At 36.8% G+C, this 24107-nt stretch overlaps 3 protein-coding genes and 1 long non-coding RNA gene across 6 annotated transcripts; 2 read left to right on the top strand and 2 right to left on the bottom strand.

The window, feature by feature from the left end:
- The first annotated feature begins 347 nt into the window (after positions 1–347).
- LOC106348445 (epithiospecifier protein-like) lies at positions 348–1721 on the top strand. The gene is made up of 2 exons (NM_001316057.1): positions 348–399; positions 638–1721. Exons 1-2 carry the CDS (start codon positions 367–369, stop codon positions 1634–1636), a joined length of 1032 nt encoding a protein of 343 aa, NP_001302986.1. The 5' UTR covers positions 348–366; the 3' UTR covers positions 1637–1721.
- A 299-nt stretch (positions 1722–2020) lies between these two features.
- BNAC06G06820D lies at positions 2021–3401 on the bottom strand. The gene is made up of 2 exons (XM_013788185.3): positions 2669–3401; positions 2021–2462 (listed from the first exon to the last, which is right to left on the bottom strand). Exons 1-2 carry the CDS (start codon positions 3083–3085, stop codon positions 2439–2441), a joined length of 441 nt encoding a protein of 146 aa, XP_013643639.1. The 5' UTR covers positions 3086–3401; the 3' UTR covers positions 2021–2438.
- Positions 3402–14995: 11594 nt separating this feature from the next.
- On the top strand, positions 14996–16989 carry LOC106348443 (GDSL esterase/lipase At1g54020). Of its 2 annotated transcripts, none has more exons than XM_013788183.3 (5): positions 14996–15302; positions 15582–15700; positions 15902–16102; positions 16193–16445; positions 16584–16989. In XM_013788183.3, exons 1-5 carry the CDS (start codon positions 15047–15049, stop codon positions 16868–16870), a joined length of 1116 nt encoding a protein of 371 aa, XP_013643637.1. In that variant the 5' UTR covers positions 14996–15046; the 3' UTR covers positions 16871–16989. The 2 variants fall into 2 exon arrangements, with proteins under 2 accessions (XP_013643637.1, XP_013643635.1); XM_013788181.3 differs by having other exon boundaries at positions 14998–15302; positions 16548–16989.
- A 198-nt stretch (positions 16990–17187) lies between these two features.
- Positions 17188–19838, bottom strand: LOC106348444. 2 transcript variants are annotated; one of them, XR_001270921.3, is made up of 5 exons: positions 18315–19838; positions 18147–18213; positions 17995–18065; positions 17517–17849; positions 17188–17440 (listed from the first exon to the last, which is right to left on the bottom strand). It is a non-coding gene; the product is annotated as an uncharacterized LOC106348444 (long non-coding RNA). The 2 variants fall into 2 exon arrangements; XR_001270920.3 differs by having other exon boundaries at positions 17517–17846; positions 18315–19286.
- Between the last annotated feature and the right edge of the window lie 4269 nt (positions 19839–24107).

The following is a 24107-nucleotide window of genomic DNA, read 5'->3' as shown; positions in this document are numbered from 1 at the left end:
AGATTTCTAAGTGATGGTCCAAATTAAAAAATCACACATAAAAGAAGTCATGACTTCTATTTTAATATATAAGATGTAAATAAAATGATTTTTAATTTTTATTTGGTGTTATTTTAGAAAATGAAATTTGTGTACCAATTTTTGAACAAAAGATATTTTAGTGCTATCTATGGCATTTTTCAAACGAACAAATAGCCAACATTTTCACTTCTCTTTTTGACAAAAATACACATGCATAAGTTCACAACGATTCACAAGCACCACACAATTGGAAATATCTTACGTAGGTTTTTAGCCTATAAATAGAACAGCGGGGAAAGAAGATGAAAGACGCAAACAAATACACAAAAACTGAATAGTGCAGCTATGGCTCCGAGTGTGCAAGGCGAGTGGATCAAGGTAACTAATTAATTAATCATGGATTATATTATAATGTCAGCCTAATTTCTCTCGTATACATAATTTTCCACGAGATAAACATAGACTTTTAGTAAAGCTACGTCGACACCGATACCCTTTCCTCGTTCTCCACCCATCTCATACATAATTAATTGACTGATCATACTTATCCCTTTTTAATAGTCACATATCATCAACATGGTTTTGATTTATCTTGGTCATTGATACTGATTAACAGGTCGAGCAGAAAGGAGGACAGACACCAGGACCGAGAAGCTCACATGGCATAGCCGTGGTCGGAGACAAGCTCTACTCGTTTGGTGGCGAGTTAACTCCCAACATTTCCATCGACAAAGACCTTTACGTCTTTGACTTCAACACTCACACTTGGTCAATCTCTCCGTCCAAGGGAGTAGCCCCTGACGTCAAGGCCTTGGGCACCCGCATGGTGTCCGTGGGAACTAAGCTCTATCTATTCGGAGGCCGCGACGAGAATAAAAAGTTCGATGACTTTTATTCGTACGATACGGTGACAAATGAATGGACAAAACTGACCATTCTGGATCAAGAGGGAGGACCCGAGGCTCGAACTTACCACTCCATGGCTTCGGATGAAAACCATGTGTATGTATTCGGTGGAGTGAGCAAAGGAGGGACCAACAAGACACCCTTTAGGTTCAGGACCATCGAGGCCTATAACATTGCTGATGGGAAATGGTCTCAGCTTCCTGATCCTGGTGAGCAGTTCCCAAGGTTCGAGAGAAGAGGAGGAGCTGGATTCGTTGTGGTGCAAGGAAAGATTTGGGTGGTTTACGGGTTTGCAACTTCTCCTGATCCTAATGGAAAAAATGACTATGAGTCCGACCAAGTGCAGTTTTATGACCCGGCTACTCAAAAATGGACCGAAGTGGAGACTAAAGGAGACAAACCTTCTGCGAGGAGCGTGTTTGGACATGCGGTTGTGGGGAAATATATACTGATATTTGGAGGAGAGACCTGGCCGGACCCAAAGGCACATTTGGGACCAGGGACGTTGTCTGATGAAGGGTTTGCTTTGGACACTGAGACACTGGTGTGGGAGAGGTTTGGAGGAGGAGCTGAACCGGGTCAACTCGGTTGGCCCGGTTACACGACTGCCACCGTGTATGGAAAGAAAGGTCTCCTTATGCATGGGGGAAAACGTCCGACCAACAACCGAACCGATGAGCTCTACTTCTACGCAGTTAATTCCGCGTAACTAATGCTCTCACTCTCGTGGTGTGTTTGTGTGGTTAAAGGTTTGTGAGACCTACGAAAACAGCCAATTTATCTACCTGTGGCTGATTATGGTATCTTATTAAATCGAATTATGTGTGTTTGTGGTTTGGAAATTGCTGTCTTTGGGATAATATATTTCCTAGTGTGTAATTCTAATAATAATTATATGATAGTATGAAATTATCTATAAATTTGTTGCATCATTTAATTTCCAGTAATCGTCTTGGCATTTATTCACTAGAACCATATATATTCAATTAGATTATATGAGCTCTTTTCATTTGTCATCAAAACATTATAACATAAGGACACAAAAGAGTTTGATCTGGAATACAATGAACCAGCCTTATTATGAGAGATTGAGAGCCTTAGAGAAATTAGAATTAATCTAGCAAAACAAGAACATGGGCGTATTAGGACGAAAATACGTTCTACTGAACAACAAGGACAAAATAAGAACACAAAAATCACCTTCTATTGAACAACAAAAAACAAATTAAAAACACAGAGAAAGAGAGAGTGCCAGAGAGAGATAGAGAGAGAGGTCACTGGTGGTGGTGGCGACGAGAGGTGGTTTTGGTGATTCCGGTGAAGACAGAGACCGGCGAAGACGGATCTGAGAAGCGGCAGAGAAACTCATCAGGCGCAGAGCTTCATCTCGGCCCAATCAAAACGGCTCGTCTCTGGGCTTCGTCGTTAGGCAGATGAACTTCGCGAGAGACGGAAGTTGACGTTGCTCTAGCTTTGTCGCAGGTGCAGGAGGTTGGTGTTAGATACGGTGGCTACTCTTCCCCACCTTTCTCAACCTACCAAAGGTCCTTTCTTTAGCTAAAGGGATAGAGAACTAGGGCATTCAAGTAATTACATGGTAATCATAAAAGTTCAAAACCTAAAAGTCATTGCATCTAGAGACATAATACAAATCCAATCCTAGATGCACCAAGAAAGAGAGATGACAGAGACTAGCGAGAGAGACGAAAAGAAGATGGAACAGATAGAGAATGACACTTACCTGGTAGAAACTGAGCGAGAGAATCGTTGTCACTTTCCAACACAAACAGACCATAACACAGTTATCTCCCTTTTCTAGGCCAGCCTGCAAATAGGTTGACGATGAGACCACCCCCATCAACAGCGGCAAAGCTCTTGGAGACAGAGTTAGTTTGCGTCGGACGTAGCGAAGATTGGGACTGAGAGAACTCGAGGAAAGAAGCGGAGATGAGGTCGCGGTTTTGTAAGGTCGTGGAGTGTGAGAGGAGATGATGAATTTGGAGATTCCATGGTCGTCGAGATGGATTAAACCTGATTCGGAGGTTGATATGAACAAGTTCGTTGATGATATCTGAATCGGACTCTGGATCTGAGAAAGATGATGCGAATGATGATAGGGATTATGCCATCTCTGTATGTTGCTCGAAGCATTCATCATGATTGAGAGAGAGACGCTTGACTCTTGGTTGATTATTTGTGAATCGAGAGAGAGGGTTGTGGTGCTTAAGAGGATTTTTTTGTGATTCTTTTTTTGAATATTAATTTTTACATTTTTAGATCGATCGAAATTGTGTTAAAGTTAGAGGGAGAAGCGAATTAAGGTTTAGGAGACGTAGAATCAAACTCATTTTCTCTTAGGGTTCTAAGAGAGAGAGAGAGGGAAATGAGAGATAAGAGAGAGGGAAAACAAGAGATGAGAGAATGAACATTTGTGATTTTTACTAATGTTTAAGTGTGCGGTGGAAAACCTGATTTTAAGTCTCGCTTACTAATTTTTTTTCGTAGCATTTATCTAATGCGGTTATAGAATTTGTGATTTTTACTAAATGTGCGGTAGAAAACCTGATTTTAAGCCTCGCTTACTAATTTTTTTTCATAGCATTTATCTAATGCGGTTATAGAATTCGGAAATTTCAAACTCATCCACGATAACAGTTCAGTAAAACGAGCTATATTATTGTGCCATGAATGCCTAACTTTTTTTAGTAGTGATATCGCTAAGATGTCTGTAGTGTTTAGAGGTGATGGATCTAGAATTTTTTTTACTTGGGGTAATTAGTAAAGTATAATCTAAGAAATAAATTAGTAAACAATAGATTTTGTTAGAATACTGTAAGTATTTAAAAAACAGAAAATAATGATTCTGTGTTGAGTTTAATCTAGGTAGTGTAGAATTTTTTTAATTGTTTTCAGATGATACTAGATTTTACTAGTTGTATGTTGGGTTTAAATCTCTTAAGATTTTAATCTTGTACTCATATTTGGCTAATACTAGATGATGTTGAGAAATAAAATTAGACTTTGATTGGTATTTATTAGCACAATAAAGTAGAACAGTAAACGTGGAAAAGGAAAAAAATTAAAGAGCGAAATTAGGAGTAAAGTTTTTAGTTTGTCTAGGGTAGAAAAAATATTACTCTATATTTCTACCATTTTAGAGTAAATGAGCTGAAAGACAATTTTATCTGATTGGTAGAAAATAGAGTAACTCAGCTGAAAAAAACATTTACTCTAATTTATTTACTCTATAGATACTATTCGATCACACTCTTAGGCTTTGATTGAATACCGTGTATAGCGATAATATTCCAGCTGTTATAAGATAAGCATTGAAATGATCATCCACTTATTTACCAAACTCAAGCACTATGATCATCCACCCCTTTACCAACTCAAGCACTATGATCATCTACTCATCAAACACTATGATCACCCACTCATTTACCAAATTAAGCACCATCTTTGTTATTTTATGTATTGTTGTTCACTATAAATACCATCACTCATCTCACTCTTTTGTACACCAAAAACAAGAACAAGAGTTTATAATCAAAGAATCATTACATCTTCTTCTTCTTCCTTATAATAAACTCTCTCCCTTATACTAGTGTTATTTGCTTCCTACGGGTATTAAATTCTACTCTTATTTAAATTTCTCGATACTATAAATTATAAGTTATTTCATAACACGTTATCAGCACGATCGTTCTGCAATTCGGTAAAATTTATTGTATCATATATACTCTGCTATAATGGTCGGTATACCGCATGTACTATTATTTATATTATGTTATAATGGCCGGAATACCGCCTATATTATTTATTAGTATTTTAATTAATTTATTGGTCGGCCGAGTCGTCTTATATTCTATTTATTGTTAACTGGACGGCCGAACCGCCTTTATTTTCTGTTTGTTGTTAACTGGACGGCCGAGCCGCCTTTATTTTCTATTTATTGTTAACTGGACGGCCGAGCCGCCTTTATTTGCTGTTTGTTGTTAACTGGACGGCCGAGCCGCCTTTATTTTCTGTTTGTTGTTAACTGGTCGGCTGAGCCACCTTATATTTTGTTTATTGCTAATTGGTCGGCCGAGCCGCCGTATAATTTATTTATTATTCTGCTTTGACCAGCTGAGCCGTCGCATAATTTATTATCACAACAAAAAATATTTATTCACCATAATTTTTATTTTTATCAAAATTTTATGAAATTTAATAGATTTGATTGATCGTTTAATACGATATTTTCAGACTGATTTTTAGTGCACTCGATTTAACCCCAACGGTCACAAAGAAAAATTTTCAAAATTTTTCTCTTTTTCAAACGGCTATGAACAGTATTTTCATCTATAAATACAACTCATTCTTCACTTAATTCACTCATCCAAAACATTTCATCTCCTCTCAAAATTTTCAAATCGCCATATTTCGGTTTTTCAATCGCAATGAAGATGAGTCGCTTAGCTTTAATTTTATGTGCGATTTATATTTTTTTGGCTATGTATTTTATTTTTGTTGGAGGAACCACTGATGAATATTTTGGCATTAACATCGCCTTATGTTTGTTTACATTATATTTACTTGTTATTGCTTGTATGATTAATGTAAACGGTTTTTAAATTATGAAGTTCATAATAAATGGTTCATTTTAAAATTGAGAAATTCTAAAAAAAAAATAATATATATATATATATATAGTCATTTTAGACGATGATATATATATATATATATCAACGCTTGTCTATATGTAAGAATAATAGTTATTTGATGAATTAAATTTTGCTTATTATACTTTAATATGCTTCATGGTTTAATGGTATTAAGGAAACATACTTTATGATTCATGGTCTAACATCATAAAAGAAATTATTTGTAATCGGTTAGTTTTGTAGTCGATTAGTCTTTGGTCTAATATCATAAAAGAATTTGGATTATATGTTGATATTTACTAATGTAATGGCCATGTTTATATGAGCAAAATTTAAAGTTTTCAGGATTGTGTATTCTCTCGGAAAGATATGTACAAGTTATCAGCCAATTCAGAAACGTGAACAGCTGAAACTTTCATCGCCGATATACTTCTGTTTATAAGATAAGTATTTTTATGCTTTATATACAAGTTTAACAAACTTGATTAGATAAATCAATTTGCATGAAGTTGGCAGTGATATAAATTTGTTCATTAAATTGATTGATAGGTTAAACTTTGTTAAAAAGCATGAGAGTAATAATATAGTCTATATAATAATTACTATGAAAGTTTTATTTATTTTCTGATATAATAAGACACCTTTGTTAATACATATTTATATATATTTGAAATATTTTGATTTTATTACCATTTATATTGAGGATTTTAAGTTTAAAGCTTGACTCTAAAAGATCCATAAGTTTTGGAAGATAATATATATAAAAAAGGTATTATCACCTGAAGTGATTACCTAAAGCTCATTTTGTATTTTGCATTTAAAGATTACAAGACCTGAAGTCTGTAAATAAAGCCAACTATGTTGGATGTTAAGTTTAAAAGTAAAATTTCTTCAAGAAATTTTTTTATGATGCATATATATTGAAAAATATCTATTGATAAATCACGTCTAGTTGATTATGATTCATTCTCCTGAAGAGAATATGACATTTAAAAAACTCATAAATAGTGGTTTTAGACGTGAGCATAAATGAGGTCAAGGTCCAAAGAGTTTCTTTATAGAACTCATACTCTCACTTAAAGTTGAGAAAATAAACATGGTAATAAAGAAAAGAAATTATGAATTCATCTGAAGATGAAAGAAAATTTATTGTGTGTACAATACAAGGTAGTAAAAACTTATAGAATGCTTAAAAAGAGGATATATATGATGCTCCAGAAGTATACATAGTATTACTGCACATAAAAATTTAATTTAAAGTTCTTAAGAATGCAATTTAAAGTTCTTAAGGTATTGTATTTTTATAAGTATCAAAAGTTAAAAGGATCTACGAAAAATACATAACCCATGTAGGATATGTTGTTGATTAAGAAAATGAGATACATTCGAGATTGATAAACCTGTAGTATTATCATCTCGAGGGGAAGAGTTAAAGAATCTCACTTTTTTTTGATAAGTCAAACATCCAGAAGATTATGTTTACACTAAAACTAAGATTGATGAATTTTTCTCAAAGTAAATCCATGAGATTTTGAGACACTTATGTTGAGACAATAAGCAAACGAAATGATATATACATTTCAATCAGAAATAATTCTCAAAGCAGTATAAGTATTTTAGAGAAAATATCTACAGCCTCTTATATATTGTACTACACAAAGATTAGTATAATGAAGATAAATGTATAGTAAACTAGAAGTTTACATTTGGCATGAATCAGTTAGACCATTTTGGTTCATTAATAATGCGAATATATACTTAAAGGTCATATGCATAGTCATATAAGAACCCGAAGATTCTTCCGAATGATTTGACATATGTTGCTTACCCATAAGATAAAAGGGTAATATGGTTTTCACCAGCCAAAATAAGATATTGGCATAAATAACGAAGATGTTAGTGGACTGATCACCCACTATGCATTTTTATAATATTGGTGAATTCACTTCTTAAAGTCTTTAACGACTATAGCACATTCACTGAGATAAGTGCTAAACATTTTGAGCAACACTGGTTCGCATCAAGCCAATAAATATTCACTAGTTCTCCCCATCATTGGTATAGGATCAGAAACCAATCATTTTCATCTAAGAATGTTGGATGTTGCTCCGCCACAGAGCTTCAAATGAAGATGTGTTTTCAAATGAGGTTGGAAATATATGTTGGATATAAATCTCTATTGACACTTAAGAATCCAGAGCCATCCCCGAAAAATATAAGTAAGGCTATACATGAATTCTAAAAGTGAGTTAGTACTTCCAACATAAGGGGGAGAAAATAAACAGCTGGAAAAGAAAATAAGTTGAAATGAATTATCATTGATCCTCGGGCTAAACACAATGTGAAATAGAAGTCCAAAAGATAATTCATTTCAAAACTTACTAAAGCAGTTGCCAGACACGACCCATATAAATATAGTGATCAAGTCACATATACCAGCTGTAAATGCTCCAATAAGAATAAATGTTCTACAAGAACAATATCAAACTGCTAGTCACGCCTGCAGCGTGGTAGACAGATTGGTTCCCAAGATAAATCCTCGTAAATGAAAAGGAGCATATATTGATAATGGTCAAAACGAGGCAATATAGTTTTGTATGATCTCCAGAAGAGAAATTAAACATGACTGACGAAAATTCAGGTACCTGAGACAAATGAAGAGATCTCAATAAGTTATGTCATGTATGAAACAAAATGGAACCGATAAGAAAATTGACGTCGATGATATTATACATGCAAAGTAGCAGTTGATATAATAAATGAGAAAGAGGATCATGAAAGAAAGTCTATTGAAAAGTGTACACAAAGAAATGATTGGCCAAATCAGAAAGATGCAATAGACAAAGATATAAACTTCTTGTGAAATAGAGAAGTATTTGGACCAGTAGTCCATACACTAAAAGGTGTAAAACAAGTGAGATGTAAATGAACCGTTGCACACAAAGAAGGATCAATATGAAATTGATTGTGAAGAGACATAATTTCATATGGTAGATGCAACTAGTTTCAAGTTCCTTATAGTCTGGTAATAAAGGAAGAACTTGAATAAAACAATCCACTTGAAAAATGTTAATCCCTGAAAGTATAATCCATGAAGGATTGATGATATCAAAATCATGTTCCCGGGAACTCTGCATATTCGATCGAATTGAAACAAACTATTTTATGGGATATATGAAATATTATAAGGTTAACAAATGTATCCATTTGTATTTATCAAGAGATTATAAATCAATAGAATCATGATTTGAATATAATCAAAACTCCTGAAGAGTTATAGAAAAATTATATTTTGGAAGAAAACTCTTGACAATACTATATTGTTTTTATGTATTCTAAACTGGAGATCTAAAACTGAGATGTTATCATAAAGATCCTTAAAGTATTTTATTTAAGACGCTCGTATATGTTTGGTCCTGAAATACCATACGTAAGAGTGTTATTTAAGAAAATTATTAATCTTTTTCATTACTGAAAGATGTAATTTCATATGAAAAGAAAGAAAATCATAATAGTAACTTCTATAGTTACAAATGAATAATTCGTATGTACGAGACGAATTTCTATACGATTATATGTAAGAAATTTGGTTTGAAATCCAAATAGACCAATAAACTATTGTCTAAGTCAAAAGAGAATTATGGACAAGAAGTCTAAAGGCCCTAGATATCATAATAGAAATGAATAGAGTTTATTCTCTTAAGCTTAATTCTCTGAAGAGAGTTGATTGGAATGCATATCCTGAAGATATTGTTTCCAGAGAAAGAAATATGATAGTAAGTGTGGTTGTACTCTTTTTCCTTATCATGGTTTTTTTTTTATCCCATTGGGTTTTTCCATGACAAGGTTTTAACGAGGCAACAAAGAACATACAAAAGATAGACACCCAAAGAGAATGTTACAATTTGAGAGATGAAAATCTATCATTGTTCTAAAGGTTCTATGACTACTCATTCGAGGGGGAGCTTACGTAGTTGTACTCTTTTTACTTTTACTACGGTTTTTCCCATTGGGTTTTCCATGACTAGGTTTTTAACGAGGCACCACGTAATACAAGATGGATGATCAAGGGGGAGTGTTATAAGATAAGCATTGAAATGATCATCCACTTATTTACCAAACTCAAACACTATGATCATCCACCCCTTTACCAACTCAAGCACTATGATCATCTACTCATCAAACACTATGATCACCCACTCATTTACCAAATTAAGCACCATCTTTGTTATTTTATGTATTGTTGTTCACTATAAATACCATCACTCATCTCACTCTTTTGTACACCAAAAACAAGAACAAGAGTTTATAATCAAAGAATCATTACATCTTCTTCTTCTTCCTTATAATAAACTCTCTCCCTTATACTAGTGTTATTTGCTTCCTACGGGTATTAAATTCTACTCTTATTTAAATTTCTCGATACTATAAATTATAAGTTATTTCATAACACCAGCCAAAAAGCAATTACTCTAAATTTAGCTCAAACGTGTACCGATCAGGTGAAATAAGATTTAATATTTTTTATTAAATTCTCGCTGGTTACTATTTCTTTAGAGTAAATATGTTACTTTTATCCTTCTTGATTTTTAAAGAAGAAAACAACTACTCTCATTTTAGCTTTCAGTTACTCTGTCACTTTTCCACTTAATTACTCTACTTTTATTACTCTGAGTTACTCTTTTGCTTACCAATCATACTCTAATCATACTCTTAGAGTGTGAAGGGGAACCTAGACCCTATACATTTTACAGCTTGATATATGTCTACTATATGTCTCGGTTTTCACATGTTGCTATTGTTTCGTATGGTTGACATTTGGACGGAACCTTTAACCACATGTCATTACAGTGCTGAACCGTAGAAAATCGATTACAACAAATTATTTATAAAATAATATATACTAGATCTCGATCCGCGCAACCGCACAGGTTTTTGTTTTCATTTATTTTATATAAATATTTTGTTTTCAATTCTAAATTAGTATATATTATAATATATATGTGTCTATCAATTTTTAAAACATAATAAGTTTACGATATATTTTTTTCTTTAAATAGATTGTTTCAAACTTTCACATGTATTTGTATTTTCTTCTATATATATATTTTCGGATTATTATTTCATTATTAAAATCGTAACTATATATATAAAGATTAGTAAAATATTGTTTTATTGTCATATTCAAAGATATAGTAACATTTCACAAATTTAGAAAGTTTTTAAAAAATTAAACTTTTCGCTTCATAGATTTATATTATCGAGTAAATAATTAACATTTAATTTTTGTTTAATTTTTAAAATAAACTATATAGTTTAAAATTTATTTTCATTGGTTTAAGGTAGTAAAGATTAATCATTTTTAGATAATATAATTTTTGTTATTTAAAAAAAATCTTTATAATTTTAAAGGTTAACACCGACAAATATTTAAATATGGAGGTATAGTATTACAACATTGAATTATATCTATTTAATTTATACTACTTATAAATCCAATGGATCATCTATTGTTTAAATCCAACTATTGATAACCCAATAAAAATTTCTTGTAGGCCCAAAATTTAAATGATAAAATTATAGATTAAATGTAACATGACTTTTTAAGAATATGTCCATTGGGTTTATTTTTTAAAAAATCACATGAATCAAAGTTGTGACTTCTGTTTTAATATATAAGATGTGTTTAAAACTGACCACATATTATTTTATTCTTTTATCCAATTATACTATACTTAAACCAATTTAATTTAAAATATGAAACCATTTAACAGAATTTGTCAACCTTTTCTTCTTTTTAACTCTTTTATGATTTCTCAAGGCAAAATTATTTTGAAATAAACTAAATATAATTGCAAAGTATGTGAATATAATAAAGCACTACATTTTCAAAATAATAACCAAAGACACAGAAACACACACACACATAACTTCAAACATGTTGATTTTTTTTTTTGAAAAGTGTTTTTTAACTCAGTATGGGAGCAGGGTCATCTATCTCAGTATGGAATGATCCTTGGATCTCATCCACTCGCCCGAGACCAGCTAACAAAAACCTTCATAACAGTTACCCGGACCTTACATTGGATTCCCTTATTCATCAGGATTCCCACACTTGGAATCTACAGGCACTTAGGACTTTGGTGGAGCCCAACGATGCAAAATTGATTGAAAGTATTTCTCTGAGTAGAAATCAGATGGATGATAGAAATGGTTGGCATTTCACTAAGAATGGGAGATACTCGGTACAATCAGGGTATCAAGTAGAAAGGATCTATCCGGACAAGGAGAAACCACCAGAATTTTATGGTCCCAATGTGGATACACTCAAGGCATTCTGCTGGAAAGTGAAGTGCCCTCCAAAGTTACGGCATTTTTTATGGCAGTTGTTGACAGGTTGTATAGCAGTGACAAAGAATTTAAAATCAAGAGGAATACAAGGAGATACAGTTTGTGAACGGTGTGGAGACCCGGAGGAATCAATACATCATGTTTTTTTCGAGTGTCCTCCGGCACGGCAAGTGTGGGCACTATCTAAGATTCCATCAAATCCAAACCTTTTTCCTATTGGTTCTTTATTCGCTAATATGGATCACTTATTTTGGAGAGTTAACCCGAAAATGGAGGATCATCAGTTTGCATGGATACTATGGTACATCTGGAAGGGTCAGAATAATAAAGTTTTCAGTAATATAGATATTGATCCGAGAGAGACGCTCAAATTAGCAGAATTGGAGTCAACACTTTGGGCTGAGGTACAGAATATCAATAATCCAAGGGTGGCACCTGAAGTACAGATCAGATCGACCTTAGAGACCACAAGAAGATGATGTTTCACGGATGGTTCTTGGAAAGATAAAGATTCTTTTTCAGGACAAGGCTGGCTCAGTACCCTTCCAGGGTTTGAGGGTTTGTTAGGGGCAAGGAATGTAAGGGAAAGTCTCTCACCTCTTCATGCGGAGATGGAGGTTTTAATTTGGGCAATGGAATGTATGAAAAACTTAAGACAGTCCCGGGTCACGTTTGCAACGGATTGTTCTCAACTAGTGAAGATGGTTTCAGAACCAGAGGAATGGCCAGCATTTGGAAGTTACCTGGAGGACATTAAACTTTTGAGAAGAAGCTTCACCAACTCAGAAATCGTTCATGTTCCTAAGACGGAAAATATAATGGCGGATCGCTTGGCACGCAGTGCTCGGATACAACCGTCGTTCATCGTACACATGGATGCAGAGTTACCACTTTGGTTTACAGAGTCTACATGAGTCTGTAAATGCTTTTGCTGTAAAAAAAAAGTGTTTTTTTTAACACCTTTCATTAATAATTAAAAATTACAAGTCTCACCGGATTACAGCCCACTTTTTTCAGATTTGACGCTGACTTGTTATAGCAAAAGTTAAACCAGATACCAAAAAATTCTATTTTCAAATACCATTCTCGAAAACAGGAAGAGGTACAAGATGGTTTTTTTTTTTTTTTTGCTAACCGAGTATCCTGGCCCCACCGAAGTGGTCTAGACTAGAGACCGAAGTGAGCATGGACGCTGCCAGGGCGTCACCATGTGGCTCACCGTGTAACGGTCTTCGGTCTCAGATGCTGCAGCCCACATGTAAATTCCGCAGTGGCCAAGGCTCGAACCCAGGGGCGGACACTTCAGCTGGAGCTCCTATACCACTAGATCAAAGCAACTTGGTTGGTACAAAATGGTTCCAGAATGAATAAGACCATACCTGAATAGAATAAGGACAATTGAAAATAGGCGATGATGTGATTCAGCATGATTTGAGCATAGAAGAAATCCTCCGAGATTTAGAGACGACTTGAGAAGTCCCGACATCCGAAGTAACGAGGAAAACCTCATTTTTTCGAAATTTTAGTCAATGGCTGAGAACGGTAATCAATTCCAAAGAATTTCGAAAGACGGATTAGCGGAATGTGTGTGAGCGGACGAAGCTAGTGTTGTAATAGGCTGACTTTGAAAATTTTGTTCAAAACATGTTTATAACCGAATCTAAATTATCGATTCTCGGATTGAATTAGAGCATCTCCAAAAAAGAACTCTATTTTGAAGTTTCTAAAACTCTATATTTGAAGTTTAAATGTGTTCTTCTCCAAAAGCAAAACTTCAAACTTAACTTCAAAACTATTTGTATTTTATAATATAGTCTTTATATTTTTCATAACTAATTTGAATTCATAAAATTTTTGTAAATAACTAGCACATATATAAACATATTACAAAAATATTAATTAATAAAATTTTATATTAAAATATAAAATTTTAAACAAAATAACTTAATTAATATTAAACTTCAACCAAAACATCATATTATTCCACAAAGTAATTTTCGTAATGCTAATATGATCTACTAGTGCATTTCGAAGTAAAAATAGCTCTCTTCATATTTAATTTGTAGATTAGAGATAAAAATTGTTTAAATCGGGAAATATTAATACTTTTAAATACATTAGATCAGAACAAGAAAGTAAAAGAGAAACATAAAATATTGCTAAAATACTAGCTTTTATCGATGATATTAATACTCGTGAATATATTCAATAGGAGCAAGAAAGAATTGTACGAAAAGACATCATCAACAACAACAACAACAACAACAACAACAACCATCTTCAATTACACAAATTTATTTTGACAATATTTGGAAATTTTGAAGGTTCCGAATCAAACTTACATGACTATTAGTGTTGTTGTAATATTTAAATTTTTGTAATAGTTATGTCTTCATGTATTATCTAAATCTAGTTTTAAATATTTTAAATCTTCTTTTAAAGTTTTATTTAATTTTGTGTAAACTTAAATTTTGTAAACAAAACTTAAAATATTTATGAGATATAATTTTTATAAGGATTAAAATAATAAACAAGAAAATATTTATGAATTATAAATGTGATAAAATATTTATGAGATATAATTTTTATAAGGATTAAAATAATAAAAAAAATATTTATGAATTATAAATGTGATGTGTAATTGTAGGGACCAAAATACAAATAAAAATATTTTTGAGAAGTGAAACTTCAAATATAAAGTTTCACTCCTCAGAACTTCAAATTTGAAGTTTTGAAGTTTTTTTTTTAGAGCAAAAAACTTCGTATTTGAAGTTATAGAGTATTTTTTGGAGATGCTCTTAATATATACTATATCAAAAAGTATAAAAAATACCAAATTTTTTATTGCTTAGAATGAAGTTTAGAATGAATGATAACTGAACGAGTTAAAAATGCTCCAACACCTGTAAAAAAAGTGAGACTGGATGGTGAACACTTCCACGTTCACAACGCTGTCACTTGAAAGGGCTCTTTCGATAAAACTTGTCATTCAAATAGGTTCGATTAACTGTAACAAACTTTTTTAAAATATATTTGTTTCAAATATTTTACTATATAAATATATAGTAGTACACCGAGGAACTTATCAAACATTTCTTATTACTCTCTATTTCACTAAAATGGCATGCAACTGCAGTTTAGCGAATGTTCTAGGGGTAGTTTTAGTATTCACTCTGTTCCACGACCCGATCACCGTGGCCGGACAAAATATTCCGGCGGTGGCATTGTTCACGTTCGGCGATTCCAACTTCGACGCCGGAAACAGAATGTTCCTCGCAGGTACAAGATTTCCTCAAAACTTCTGGCCTTACGGTAAATCCCGAGATGACCCCAGTGGCAAGTTTTCGGATGGCAGAATCGTCCCTGACTTTATCGGTGAGTTAATTGTTTTAAGTAAAAAATTTTAAACCGAGTTTAATTAAACAAGCAATTCAAAGATATTGAGCATTTTATAAATGTGTGAAATCTTGAAATACAACGGACTAAGGATCCTAGTTTATATTATGCTTTTCTTAAATATTTGTTGAACATGTTCCATTTGAAAAAAAAATGAAATAAAGATAGGGACAGAACTCTCAAACATTAAGAAAAAAACTTAGATTTATTTTTGGTTTCGTTTTCAAGTAACCATATATTTATTTACTAAAATGACAGCAAAATTCATGGGGATTCCACACGATTTACCGCCGGCGTTTGAACCTGGCGCCAATGTCTCACGAGGAGCTAGCTTTGCTGTAGACTCTGCTAGCATACTTGGGACTGCCAGAGACTCTGTAAGTTTCCTTAATTATTTATGTATATTTATAATGCAGCGAACAAAGGAAGTAATTATTGTTATTCATAATTGATTAGTACTCTCATCATTTTTATTTTTTAGTATTGTTATTATTTTTTGTTAAATAATTATAAGCAAAATTCTGTAATGTTTGTCCAAAAAAAATGTCTTTAATGCATGGTTTTAATTTTTTTTATAGTTGAATCTGAATAACCAAGTGAGGAGATTTAATCAGATGATATCAAATTGGAAAGAAGATTACATCACGAAATCATTGTTTATGATATCCATTGGTATGGAAGATTACTATAACTTCACGAAAAACAACCCTACCGCCGATGGTTCTGCTCAACAAGCTTTTGTCATTTCAGTCATTAGCCGACTAAGAAACAATATCGAGGTAAGTACTTTCAATTTTAAAGTAATGAGAAAATTAGTTAGTAGTATATTAATGATATTTGTTACACTATAATTAATGTGAATATTGCAGATGTTGTATTCGTCGGGAGCTAGTAAATTCGCCGTATATACGTTACCAGCACTGGGTTGCTTTCCTATCGTGAGACAGGAGTTTAACACTGGAAACGACTGTTACGAGAAATTGAATGATTTGGCTAAACAACACAACGCTAGACTCGGACCGATGCTGAACGATCTAGCGAGAGCCAGATCGGGTTTCCAGTTCACAGTTTTCGATTTCTACAATGTCATTCTTCGCAGGACACAAAGAAACATGAATTTCCGTAAGTATTATGTAATTTACCGTTACAAAATATACACACGAGTAATAGTTAATATAAGATATTTGGAACTAGTATTTGATAATACTTGTTGTGACTGACTAGGTTACTCCTTTACGAATGTATCGTGCTGCGGTATAGGGTCGCACAACGCCTTCGGTTGCGGTAGACCTAACGTGCGCTCAAAGCTATGTGAGTATCAAAGATCTTATCTTTTCTTCGATGGACGTCACAACTCAGAGAAGGCACAGGAACAGTTCGCTCATCTTCTCTTTGGAGCCAATCCAAACGTTATCCAACCCATGAACATTCGTGAACTTATTACCTACCCTGTTAATACAAATATGTCTGAGTTTTGGGAAGAACCAGTGGGGAGGAATTTAATGTTAGTCCACGAATATGACGCCAATGCGAGTGCATCTATGTAGTTTCGAGCTTAATAGTTAGTGTCTAGATCAGTCACTAGCTAAGCGGTGTGACCGTTGAACTCTAAATAAAATGTTATCCTCTGTTTTTTATAATAAAATAAAAGTGCAGTGTTTATTTTTTTATGGTTTTATGAAAATACACATTTCGTCATTATTGTAAATTGAAGTAGGAACTCTGAGGTATAACTCTTTTTAGTCTCTGGACAACTAATTAGTAATTAACAAGCAGAAATCATCAATTTTCTTTTCCAAAAGAACAAGTCCTGATGCGCGGGCATTGATGAAATCAGTCCTTGGAAGAGAAAAAGAAGGCAGAGTAGGTAAAATACATGGGGCTCCCTGAATACTTTGGTAGTGAAAAGAAAGATTTGTTTGCCTTTGTTGTCGACATGATTTAGCAGAGAGCAGCTAGCTGGTCTACAAAGTTCTTATCTAATACAAAGAAGATGATTATGATGAAAAGCGTCTTGGCACCAATGTCTTCCCACACTACGTCCTGCTTCAAACTCCCACAATCCATTTCCTAGAGTATCCAATCAACTCTTTCCAGATTCTGGTGAGACATAGAACCTGGGAAAAAGAAAGTATCATGAATATCTTGGGATAAAATGGCTAGAAAAGGTGGATTGGATTTTAAAGATGTTACCTCCTTCGACAATGCGCTACTGGCGAAGATTAGCTGACGTATTTTAAAGAATCCTACTTGTCTCCTTGCACGCTGCGTACTCTGAAAAATATTGTCACTCGAAACCTTTTTTGAAATGTCATGCGTCTTCTTCTTCCTCGCATGGATGAAGAAGCGTTTTAATAGGCAGAGATCTCCTTACTAAGCAGCTGGGATGGATGGTGGGAATAGGAGAGTCAATTAATGTTTGGGATGATCTGTGGCTCTCACACTGCGAGCAGCTTAATCCTTTTTGACCAGCACCAGAGGCATTACAACAACTCAAAGTCTCTGATCTGCTCCTGCCAGGTACTTCTTAATGGGACATAGAAAAGTTCGAGCTTAGTTTATCTTTCCTTAGGGAACAAATCCTAAAGATAAGACCTAGCAAACTAAGAGTCGCTGATGCTTTAGTCTGGCTTAAAAACCATCTGGAGAATACTCTACACGGTCAGGTTACCTGAAATCACAGAAAAGAGCTCCGAGACACTCCCCACATACCAAGCTGCTGTACCCGACTGGCTCTCTAGTCTAGAACAAAAACATCAGAAAAAAAATCAAAGTCTTCATCTGGAAATCCCAGTAGGAAAATAATTTTCGATCGAAACATACCTATCTCTGCTCTCTATGCAAGATGCAATGTACAAGAATCAGTGACGCACCTCCTGTTGCAGTGTCCCTATGCAGAAAAGGTATGGACATTATCTCCAACATCAAGCTGTATCAACCCTCATACTTTCAATAACTTCCATGAGGGATGGGAAATGGTTCAAAAAATACCTTCTTTGCCACCAGTGGAAATCGGAGTAGGAACTCTATCAGCATGGATCTGTTGGTCTCTCTGGCGCTCAAGGAACCATCTCATCTTTGAAAAACGGAGCTTTGCCCCTGTAGAAACATTCCAGAAAGCTATCTCCGACGCCAGATAATGGATGATGGCTCAACCCCCCTGAAATCTGAAACCGTCGATGCCTTTGATCAGAATTGAACAACACCCCAGATTCCCCGATCTATGCTCGATCTTCACAGATGCAGTGTGAAACTCCTCAATGGGCGACACAGAACTTGGTTGGATCATTGATGATCTGTGTTGGACCCAATTTTGGGTAATACCTTAACCGGCCGCGATCAAAGACATGGGCCTTAAGGAGCTGAAGCCCATAGCAAATAGTCGAGTTTGAAGAAGAGTCGTCGAGGTCGTCGGAGATCGCGGAACAAGAGACGGAGATCTCGTAACCGTTACGAACATCACGAGGTCGACTTACTGTAAAGGAAGAAGAAGGGACATGAAGAGGGAGACGTTGAAAACCCTAGAGAGAGCTACACACATACATCGACCTTGTTTTCTCCTGTTCTTAGATCCTTTTCTGTACCGATCTCACTTGTGTAATTCGATCTAGTTCAACTTATTGTATTCGATCCTATTCATCAATAAAATCTATTTTTGTCTACTGGAAACTGTTAACATCGTTGTGTTCTAAAGATATCGTTGCCTACATCTTTTGTCTTCCCTAGATCAAACTTCCGATCACTATCAAATACTTAGTGTAGATTTTAGGTTCTACATTTTGGCGCCAACTGTGGGGAAGATAAACGAAAAATATCTTTGCTAGGAAACCGATCTAAGTTTCTTAAGCGCGACTATGGATCCTAACCAAACCACCGGAACCGCACCTTCAAGAGTCAACGACATCGATCCTATCGGACCCGACTCGGGAAACGGAGTGACACCAACTGGGTTAACGGGAGCAAATGACACGACCGAAACAGCCCAGACGCAACGAATCCCTCCAATCGGGACTTCGAGTCAAGATCGATCTCCTCCGATCAACCAGACGTCAATCCCGGAACGAGCTGGAGCTCGAGTCTGGAACCATTCCGGAGACAGACAATCCTCTGATGACCTGACCTGATCCCAATCCAGACCGATTTCGCCGACTCCTCTAGCCCAAACTCGAGGATAATTAACCGAACTTCGAGGAATGATGACGACTCTAATCGACGAAATTCGTAGTCTAAGGATCGCCAATCAAACCATTGCTAACAGACTGGACCAAGTTGAAAGGGAACTCGCAGAGCATCGAGCTGCAACCACTCGAGAAAGAAATCAAACGCCCCTCGATCCGTTAAGAGCGACGTCAAACCCCCAAAGCACCGGACTGTTCGGTACTCCATAGATCCCAAGCGCTCGATCTGGACGCTACACGGGAGAAAATTCACAACGACCCCCGCCGCAAAGCATGACCCACCGAAGCTTAAGCTAAAATGGATTGGACGAAATCGACAATGGGCTCCAACGCCCACGAAGCACTCCGATCCAATTCCAGAACGGATCAACGGAAAGGCAAGGGGAGCCAAGGACACGGATCCCACCACCGAACCATTCTATCTTCGAGAATCAAACTCCATCCGTAACGAGGACCTTCCATCAAGCGGGATTCAATAACCTAACGAAACAAGCTCGGAGACACGATATTCGCGGTCCCGTCAATATCGACCCCCAATGGGAAGACTTAGGGATCCCGAGCGAAACTAGGAAGTTTCAGAATTATATCGAAAGGAACGACGCCGAGCTCAAAAGGATACATGCGATCGTGCATATGGCAACGAGCTCTTCCCCCGATATCGACATGGTCATCGAGGAAACGAGAAGGACTCCATTCACAAACAGAATTGCCAGCGTAAGGCTGCATCACGTCGGGAAACTGAAATTCCCCTAATACACCGGAAACACAGACCCGAAGGCCCATGTACGAGCCTTCCATTTAGTAATATCAAGAGAACAACTCACTGACGACGAAAAAGAAGCAGGTTACTGCCGCTTCTTCACCGAGAACCTCACCGGGGCCACCCTCGAGTGGTTCGCAGGACTAGAAGAAAATTCAATCGACAATTTCACCCAGTTGGTATATACTTTCCTCAAACAGTACTCAGTCTTCATAAAGACAAGAGTTACCGAAGCAGATCTATGGAATCTCAAACAAGCGCCTTTCGAGCCATTAAGAGCATACATAAACAAATTCCGAGAAATCAAGGCCAAGATCTCACATCCAAACGAGGTCGTTGCCCTCGCGGCATGAAAGAACGGCGTCTGGTTCTCATCCAAGTTCAGGGAAGAATTGGTAGTACGAGCACCTATCTCGTTGGATGACGCCCTACGCCGAGCCTCTTATTTCGCCACCCATGAGGAGGAGGTCGCAGCCTTGAAAGAACAGTATTGCGCGAACAAGAACAACGCAACCAAAAGACCTGCTACTCCTAAAGAGCCAACCACCAAAGGGTAACATTCCTATGCAATAAATAATTCACCGCAAAAGTCTTCAACATACGACCTCAGCAAATACTGCGCCTTCCATGATCGCAAGGGCCACTCGACCGAAGAATGTCGAGCCGCACTTCATAGTCAAAACGAAAATAAGAAAACCACTGAAGAAGCCGGAGAAGAAGAAGAAGAGCCAGTGACTCCAAAATCCAACCGAAAGGCCAAAGTCCCAACAAACAAAAGAGGCAGGGAGTCCGAAGAAAAGAGTCGACATGATTTCGTGGGGGCCAAACAACAACGCAACCGACGAAATCAAGAGCCAGACTGAAGGGAAAATTCGTTTCGAGATCACAATAGCAATCCGCACATTAGAAAAAACCGATGAAGCCACTCCCCCTCCCAGCGTCACTCAGTACAACCCAAACACAGAGTCCCCTCGCGGAAAAATCCCCAACTTCAAACGAAAGAACAAAATGACCAAAATTCGCGAGCTATTAGAAAAATCGATTGCCCTACAGATTCAGAAAAAAGACAGAATACAGACCCTTAATCGCAATCTGTCTGGGGGGCAGAGACGCTACCGACCACCATTGACTAAGGGATGGAATCTCCCGGCCCACTACAAAGGCAAAAGATGAATCGACTTCATTTACGGAGGCTCCAAGTTCTGCAATTCTGTCAACTCTTTCAAAGCGTACCAACGAAGAGCCGAAAACAGCGTAGGAATAAGAGAGCCCCTATCAGGTCCCGATTATGAAATCACCTTCGACGAAAACGAGACCGCAAATCTCGATAAACCACATGACGATGCTCTCGTAATACGACTCGACGTCAGCGGCTGCGAACTATCTCGAGTAATGTTCGACACCGGAAGCTCGGCTGATGTCCTCTTCTACGACGCGTTCAAAAGAATGAGATTCACCAAAGCACTCCTAAAACAAGAACGAACACCCCTCATCGGATTCGTATGAGAGACCACCTATTCCCTCGGGTCAATCGAACTCGCAGTAACCGCCGGAGAAATTAGGAAAATCGTAGAATTCATCGTGATAGACTGTGCAGCCCCGTTCAACGCAATCCTTGGGAGGCCTTGGCTATATAGCATGAAGGCAGTTCCTTCAACATATCACCAATGCCTAAAATTTCCATCCCCGAAAGGAGTCGAGACTATCAGAGGAAGTCAGAAGAGCTCCAGAACATGCTACCTCGCAAGCTTCAAAGACATCGAGCAACACCCCTAGCCGAGCGGCCAAAACCACCAATACACGAACCACCGACCAACAGACCCTGTCTCAGGGAAAATAATCGAACTACATTATGACTTGATCCCTCGTTGAGGGTACGTAGACAACTCATGACACGAGTCCAGTCACCCTCCAACTACAACAGCTCGGAGTAAGCATACCACCGCAGACGGTGAACAACGACACGATAATACTAAACTGTCTTCTTTTCACAAATCTGTAATAAAACAAAACCAAACATCTTAATAAATACAGTTCTTAGATATCGCAGCTCGAGCATATCAGATTCCCTGTATCTACAAATCGCAAAACCATTACAGTTGACCTAAAACCAAGACCTTGATCAAGTCTTCGGTTGCGGCCAACTCCGCCAACAAGCGTGACAAAGTTAGATAACAAAATATTTTGTTACACCAAAACAGTCGATAAAAGTATCTACAGCAGATCGACTCACGGCCCCAAAAGATTGGCCTCGCATAAGCTCAAAAATAACGGCAAAACAAATCGGGACTCACGATCCACTCTTTATTAATAAATAATAAATAAAGCAACAAAAGCGAAAAGGGAAAACATAAACAAAAAACCCCTAAAGCTACTCTTCGATGCCGAATTCGCCATTCTCGAATTGACCACCCGAGCACTTCGTCACGTCATTCGTACCATTCGCCGCAGAAGAGTCCCTAGCAAAGAAATCTTCTGGCAGATCCTTCGAAATTTTAGGCAAATCGAGCTTTCCAACGGAAAAATCCAAATCCGCCATCACATCGAGCTCGGACCCGAGCTCGACCTCCTTCGTTCGAAGTCGCAACAACTCGTCCGAGGCCAAAAGATTGTTGTTCATGATTTCCTTCAAGAGATCTATATTTACCATAACATCCCTAAGACGAGCTTCATAATCAGTTGCAGCCTTCTTCTTCTCCCACTTTTCCTTCAAAGATACCAACACGTCCAAGTAGTTGTCCGCTAGAGCCTTTTTTAGCGTCATAAGTTGTGCGACGAAGTCGTCAAAGAACTTATTAGCAGAAGATTCAACCTTCGCTTCCAAAAAGGAAACTTGCTCGAGGGCCGATTTCCTCTCATTACTCACAACTCGCAGACGAGCTTCGAGCGAAGCAGCCTGATTCCCCAATTTCTCAGCAGCGGCCAGTTGAGCGGCATTTTCACGTTCTGGATCTTGAGCCATCTTCAAACCGAGTTTTAGCTCTTGAACGACCTTCTTTATCTCGTAAAGCTCGTCAGAGCCCGAGACATCTTGCATGCGCTTTTCCAAAGTCGCTGTGAACTCGTTGTTAGCCTCCATAGCCTGGAATGTAGCAAATCAGCACAGAGAAAACGAACCAAAGATTCAGCAAGGATCGAGTGTCAAAAAGAACGACCTTAGCATGAACCACTGCCATTTTTACATAAACCTCGCGTTCCGTCATATTTTGTAAAGAAGGAAGCGGACATCCAGCAGGTTTGAAGTGCCTCACCAAGTGAGCAAAACTGTTCGGATCTTCCGTAATAGGGAAATCCTTAGAGTGTGAGAACTGCCAATGAAACGGTTTAGAAACAGCCGCTTCACCTGAGACACCGAGACGATGGTCCGAGCCATTCGTCTTCACCTTCTTCGGGGGCGGTCACGCCCCTCGGAACCTGTTGGGCTACTCGACTTAACACGAGCAACAGACTTTTCACCCTCGAGGTCCTTGGCCTCTTGGGTTGAAGCCTGCGGAAGTCGGGTCTCCTCACGAAGAACTTATGTGAGCGTTCCGCATTAGCACTACCAGTTCAAGTTCACACCCTATCAGAATCACAGGGGTTTGATCTTCTCGAAGCCATGTTCCGTTGACAAGAAAAAAAACAAAATTAAACGACACACTATGGTAAGTCCCAGAACAAAGCAAAGCTTTATAAGGATCAAGGCCTCGCCGTATCTCAACGACCCAAACAAAGAAAATCTCAAAGGTTAAAGAAACAAAGATATTCCGAAACATTATGCTTATCCGTTAAGAATATCCAAGATACCACGATCAGAGATCGCGAAAAACAAAAAAACATTAAACAAAAAAAAAGAAAAGAAAAAAT

The sequence above is a fragment of the Brassica napus genome, chromosome C6, assembly GCF_020379485.1.
Source record: "Brassica napus cultivar Da-Ae chromosome C6, Da-Ae, whole genome shotgun sequence".
Taxonomy (NCBI): Eukaryota; Viridiplantae; Streptophyta; class Magnoliopsida; order Brassicales; family Brassicaceae; genus Brassica; species Brassica napus.
Note: the sequence above shows the minus strand (reverse complement) of the source record. Positions and strands in the feature narration are given on the sequence as shown.

Coding starts and splice junctions, on each gene's coding strand:
- LOC106348443 (XM_013788181.3), top strand. CDS start 15,047: ATGGCATGCAACTGCAGTTTAGCGAATGTTCTAGGGGTAGTTTTAGTA. Junction 15,303..15,581: donor AATCGTCCCTGACTTTATCG/GTGAGTTAATTG, acceptor CTAAAATGACAG/CAAAATTCATGGGGATTCCA. Junction 15,701..15,901: donor TTGGGACTGCCAGAGACTCT/GTAAGTTTCCTT, acceptor TTTTTTTTATAG/TTGAATCTGAATAACCAAGT.
- LOC106348445 (NM_001316057.1), top strand. CDS start 367: ATGGCTCCGAGTGTGCAAGGCGAGTGGATCAAG. Junction 400..637: donor TGCAAGGCGAGTGGATCAAG/GTAACTAATTAA, acceptor ACTGATTAACAG/GTCGAGCAGAAAGGAGGACA.
- BNAC06G06820D (XM_013788185.3), bottom strand. CDS start 3,085: ATGATGAATGCTTCGAGCAACATACAGAGATGGCATAATCCCTATCAT. Junction 2,463..2,668: donor TCTCGCTCAGTTTCTACCAG/GTAAGTGTCATT, acceptor GACCTTTGGTAG/GTTGAGAAAGGTGGGGAAGA.